This window comes from Geotrypetes seraphini, chromosome 4 (assembly GCF_902459505.1).
Source record: "Geotrypetes seraphini chromosome 4, aGeoSer1.1, whole genome shotgun sequence".
Lineage (NCBI taxonomy): Eukaryota > Metazoa > Chordata > Amphibia > Gymnophiona > Dermophiidae > Geotrypetes > Geotrypetes seraphini.
Genome location: NC_047087.1, coordinates 262,515,288 through 262,521,287, shown reverse-complemented (window position 1 = coordinate 262,521,287; position 6,000 = coordinate 262,515,288). Strand labels below are relative to the sequence as shown.

Genomic DNA, 6,000 nt, shown 5'->3' with positions numbered 1-6,000 from the left:
AGTAATACTTACCCTGACTGAGTGATCTTCCACGTGTGCCACTGACAGCTACTTTAGCATCCAGGCTCTGATGAGGGTCGCCTCTGAAGAGGCTCACTGTAACTGTAATAGAAGTGAATGGGAGAACCAGGCTTCCCCTGTCAGCAACTCATATGGAGGATTGCTCAGTCTGGGTATTACTGCTTTTTTGGGTTCTTCTTTACAGTGTCCCTTTAATGAAGGTTTATTATTAGATATATACATCTTCTATATTAGTGATTGCAAATTTGACACCTGCTCGTTTCTGCCCCAGACAAATTTTTTTTCTTCCAATGTGGCCCAGGGAATCCAAAAGGTTGGACACCCCTGGTCTAGAACAAGTTTGCTTTTTGCAGGGTTTGTTTAATTGTAGCTCTTCAGAGATTCACACCCCCCTTCGGGAAAGATGGTTTTATAGGAGGCCTCTCATCTTAATTTTTCTACCCAGGGCCCATTCCAATCCCAGCTAAACCCATTACGTGGGGAGGCCATTAACGTGTATGCAGACCTCTCTGGCCGTAGGAAGTTTATGTATCGTCTCTTTGCAGAGTATTTCTGGTGTTACCCTTGCTGAAGAACTTCACCCAACTTATCAGAACATTACACTAAGCTCTAGTACTTCTACTCCCAGACGACACCGACTTTTGAGTGACAATCCTACTTGTCCACGGAACAGGATTGCTTTCCTAATTGTTACCAGCAAAGTTAACAATTAGCCTTACATGACATGCCATTCCTCTCGCTCACCAAAGCATATAAAATAACAAACAGCATTTCTAAGTACAGTAATTGTATTTCATACTTATAACCCCTTTCAGTTAGCCTCGCAGCTTAGCCTTAGTAACCGCCAGGCTCACGCTCCGCCCCGTTTCTTGCGGATTGCTAGGTAATCGGTTGAGCGTGCGCGTTGTGCATTTTCCTTAGGAGCTGCTGCGTAGCTAGTGTAGGGTAGCGCGGACGCTGACTAAATATCAAACCCTTGCTGGTTATGTCCAGACGCCATTGAGAAAGTGAGGCAGAACAGCACAAAAAGGATAGCACACACCTTTCTTTTGGTAGATCTGTGAGTTACTGCTGCCGATTAGCCAAGTTGGAGCTTGTTTTCCTTGGAGAGGCCTAGTGGTAGTCTCCGATCCTGCCTCGTATTGAGTGTACTAGTGCAAAGGATCGACGCGGGATTAACGAAATAACTGGCTACGAACTTTCGAACCTTTCATAATCACGAGCTTGTCTTGTTTGGTGCAGTGATCTTTCCCTTCGCTTTACAACATGGTGAAGAAGAATAGTGTTCCAAATGGGTAAGTATCGTCCGAGATGGAAGTATCAATGAGCGGCGGGCGCTGTGCCATAGGCCGCGGAAATATGTTCTGGCAGTTCCTTTAATAACACTGGGCATCGGCAGAAAGGTAGGTATCTTTGCGCCCCTTGGGTAGGTATAAAGTAGATAAACATTTTGTAACAAAAGGCTTCTCTTTTAAGTGGAGAAAACTTCGTTTTTGTTTTAATTTTGTCGAATGTTCGTTTTGAGTCTGCAGTGAAAGGGGTTTTCTGTAAATTTGAAAGTAATTCAGAAGCTGTTATAAACCCGTTTGTTTCTCTGGCGGATTCTTTTTTTTAATTATTTTATTTAAGAACACCGTTCTTGAACTTGACAGATGATTAGTGTACTTTTCTTGGTAAGTATGTTCATGTGACTTTAAGCTGCATGGGTTTGATTGTATAGCTGATAGCTAGCTAGCTATTCATGCATCAATTGAATGCTCTTGCAGGGACTTGCACATTTTGCAAAATGTGTGCGTTTGTCCATTATTTCATACTCTAATTCAGTTAAATGTTGGGAAGATGATGTTCATAAAGACTAGGTGTATAGATGGAGAAAAATACGGAATGAGACTATATTTGGTGTTAGGGAAGAACTGGGGAAGGGGAACACACATACTGAGACTTAGGAGAACTAAACTAACCCATTTGGAGAAATTTTCCCAGCAAAGAAAAGACTGGGGAACTTTTGGAGAGAAAAAAAAACCCCTATTGTTTTCCCCCCCTTCCAAAAAAAATGGGCACATACATTTCTGTGGAATAGAGAGCTTGAGTACCTGTAGCAAAGAAATGTTGAAATCTAGCAGTTAATGACTTACTCCTTTACTTGCCTATTCTTTCTCCTGTACTCTGCCAGGGTCTGATGCTCAAAAGCTTACCCTGCAAGTAAGACTGGTTGTAACCAGTGTAGCTTGCAAGTTGGGTCAGCCTCCAATACACAGTGGAGTTCTTGGTAGCTTTTACTGTCATGGTAGCAACCACCAAGAATCTTATGTAAATGCATTACAAGGAGCTCATTAGTATTAAAATTTAATTTAATGTGGTGTCTTTTATACCACTAAATCTCCCAGTGGATTTGAAGCAGTTTACAAAACAGATTGACTTAAGTAATGGCCAAAAATCTAATCGGGTGCTTTGAATTTCACTCTATGTCCCATTGCGCTTGCAATCTAACTATAGTACCTTTGAAATAAATAATTATGTTTATTGGATGCATTTTTACCGCTATTAATGATTGGGGAGCCAATTCAGAGTGATTTGCATAAGCTTCGGTACAGGTGCTACAATACACGAGCTTCATTAATGGTGTTACAATACATGAGATGAATTATATGTATACCAGGTAGTCCCTGGGTTAAGAATGAGTTCCATTTTTTAAACCATTCTTAAGTTGAATTTGATTGTAACTTGGATCCTGTACAGTACACAGTCTATAAAAACATTTAAAGAACATTAAACATTAAAGAAACATTCCTCAAAATAAAGTACTGTAGTTTAAATAGAAAAGATAGGAGGTTTACATTTATTTTTATTCATCAGTTCCTTCTCCACCATCAAATCCAATATATCTCCCTCTCATCGCTCTCCTCTCATCTCTCTTCTTTATGCATCTGTACCTCATACCTCTCCTTCCCTATGCCCAACAGTTCACCTTTCTTAATTTCCCCATATGCACTCTCTCCCTCTGACACCTATACCCAAAAATTCTCCCTTTCTATTCCCTCCCCCACCTCAGCATCTCTTTCCCTCACTCCCTCCATTGTTCCATCCTATCTCCCAAGTTTATGCTCCCTCCCTCCTTTCTCCCTTCCATTTTTTGTCCAGTTTGTGCTCCCTCCCTTCCATGTCCCAATGTGACCCTGCTTCTTCCTTTCTATGCCAACGCAGTTTCTCTTTCCCTTTCTGTCCCAACACGCCCCTCTTCCCCCCCCCCTCTGTTCTGCATCCCAGATTCATGCCTCTTGCGGTTGTTTACCTCCTCTGTCTGGCTCCCTCCTTCCAGCCACACTTTTCTTGGCAAAGCCATGAGCAGCAGCTCCTGCACATGGTCTGCTGGTCTTCACAAAGCCACGATTTGTGGCTCCTGCACATGGTCCATTGACCAGGAAACCTTCCCTCTGACGTCGAGTGTTCTAAAACCGGGGACTACCTGTATATACCATCTATGTATATTTATATAAAGAAAAGGAAGAGGGAAACGATAATACAATAAATTTGATACTATAGGTCTGTAAAAGGCATAACAGAAGGGAAAACTTCAATATCAAAGAACCCCAAAGAAAAAGCCTAAAAATAAAAGAAGGAAAGAAATAACTAAATTAAATAGGCCCAACAAAAATAAAGCAATAAGAAATTTAAAAATAAACCCCAATCATTTTCACTACCCTCAGTCTCGGTCAGCTTCTAATTCCATATCCTCAATCGAGCCAGGCCAGCCCAGGCAGGTACCACAAATGCGACTCCACCGCTTCAATTTCTCTGCTTCTGAAAGGCTGGAACCAAATGCTGCACTTCATTATAATGTATAGCAAGGAACATCCTCCTTTTAGTGTGCAGACTTTTCCAGCAGGTTTGGAGTCTCGGTAGCATGAAGGTAGGAACATTTTGCTTGAAAGTCTACAAGAGTGGCCATATACTTGTTTTGTGTGCTTGTGTGTCATAACAGCTGTGTCTAAAATTGCCACTCAAAATTTAAAAAAGACTCCTGAACTTGCCATATAAAGGTTTAGGTGGGTTTTTTTTTTTTGCTGCTACTTGCCTCTTGTTCAGAGCTCTGGCAATCATGGCCCTACACTCTACTGGGCCTGGTCACAAGAGCTGTGTCTACTCTGCTCTTGTTTGCAGGCGCTAGAATTGTTCCTGCCCCTTTACTGCTGATTTACAAACAGCATGGATATAATTTGCATACTGTTTGTGTTGCGCATCATACAGTAATTGCTCTGTAATCTGGTGTTTTGCACCAATTTGCTGGAGTTCTGTGCATCAGCAGGGCACTCCAGTCACAGCACCACCCCCCATACACACACATTACTACTACTGCTGCTGTTAATTATTTCTATAGCGCTACTAGACATACACAGGACTATACAGAGTCATGATAGTACCTGCTCATAATAATACCTGCTCGAAGGAATTTATAATCTAAACAGATAAGACAAACAGGATACAGTTAAGGGGAATGGTTAATCTGCTGGCTAGGTTGGTTGATGGTGGGGAATAGGATTATGGATTGACGGCTATATAAAAAAAGTGGATTTTCAGTCTGCTTTTAAACAAGGTAAGCGACGGGGCATAGTGGATAAACTCTCAGGAAATTTATTCCTGGCATAGGGGGCAGCTAGATGAAAGGAACAAAGTCTGGAATTGGCAGTAGAGGAGAAGGGTACTGCTAAGTGCAGCTTATCTGAGCAATGGAGTTCTTTGGGAGGTGTATAAGGAGAAAGATTGAGGGGCAGCAGAATGAACACACTTGTAGTTCAGCAAAAGGAGCTTGAACTACACTTCTCCCTCTGAATCTGTGGTTTCAGCATCTGCGGATTCGGTTATTCGTGATTTTTAAAAATTTTTAATTAAAGCAGTATTCTGGACCTTCCCCTACCGGCGATCCTCTGCAAGCTGTTGTAATTAGCTTTAAAGTTGAGACATGGAGGCCAGGGGGGAAGCTGGAGGAAGCTAGAGAGAAGGGGGAAACATGCAGGCCTTTGGCAAATCGGGCAGCGCTGGCGCTGTACCGCGTAGGAAAGTCAGCTAGCAGGCGCCTCTCTTCCTCCTCAGTGTGCCGTGGCACACTTGGAATCTCAGGAGGCACACAGTTTGAGATACACTGCTCTAGGGTATACATATTCAGGGCTTCCAATCTCTCCTCATACATCTTCTGGTGCAAACCTACCATTTTCATCGCACGTCTCTGGACTGCTTCAAGTCTTATGTCCTTTGCCAGATAAGATCTCCAAAATTGAACACAATATTCCAAGTGGGGCCCCACCAATGACCTGTACAGGGGCATGAACACTTTCTTCTTATGCTTCTCTCTGTACAGCCTAGCATCCTTCTGGCAGCAGCCACTGCCTTGTCGCACTGTTTCTTCGCCTTTAGATCTTCGGACATTATCACACCAAGGTCCCTTTCCCCCATCTCTGCATATCAGCCTCTCACCTGCCAGCACATAAGGCTCCTTCCGATTTCTAATCCCCAAATGCATTATTCTGCACTTTGCATATGAACAATAAAATATGTAATACCATTCAAAACTAAACTGCCTTTGTCACATTTAAATGGTGTGGCCCCCCCAAAAAATCTGGTTTTATCTGAGTGTAATTTTAGTTTATAGACCTTCATCCAATTTTTGACTATCAAAACTATTGATGATATAAATTGAGAAGCTGTGGACAGTCTACATGGAGACAAGAGGGACAGTTCAAAAGGAACAATTTATTAAAAGAACTATGTTTTAGTGCAGTCAATAGCAAACTATGTGCTCTGGTGAGATTCTGGCTGTATGCGAGTTAGCCGGTGCCTATCCTCCTCTCCACTCTCATCCCCCGACCCTGGTATGGTAATTTCAGGGTTAGCACATGGAGAGATTTCCAAAATCTGGCAGTTTGTCTGGGTTTTGGAAGTCCCCAAGCTCAGGGCCTGCATCTGGTAGGCCTCTGCACATGC

General features: G+C 42.6%; 1 protein-coding gene across 3 annotated transcripts in view; it reads left to right on the top strand.

Moving 5' to 3' along the window:
• The first annotated feature begins 891 nt into the window (after positions 1–891).
• Positions 892–6,000, top strand: part of LOC117360069 — a 219,874-nt gene continuing 214,765 nt past the window's right edge. For 2 of the 3 annotated variants that reach the window (XM_033943703.1, XM_033943701.1), the window contains exon 1: positions 892–1,316. Coding sequence is in view for 1 of the 3 variants with exons in the window: in XM_033943701.1 (XP_033799592.1) it covers positions 1,288–1,316 (29 nt within the window). In the remaining 2 variants the exon portion in view is untranslated. Of the gene's footprint in view, positions 1,317–1,359; positions 1,425–6,000 lie in introns of those variants that run through there. The other variant, XM_033943702.1, reaches the window with a different exon arrangement.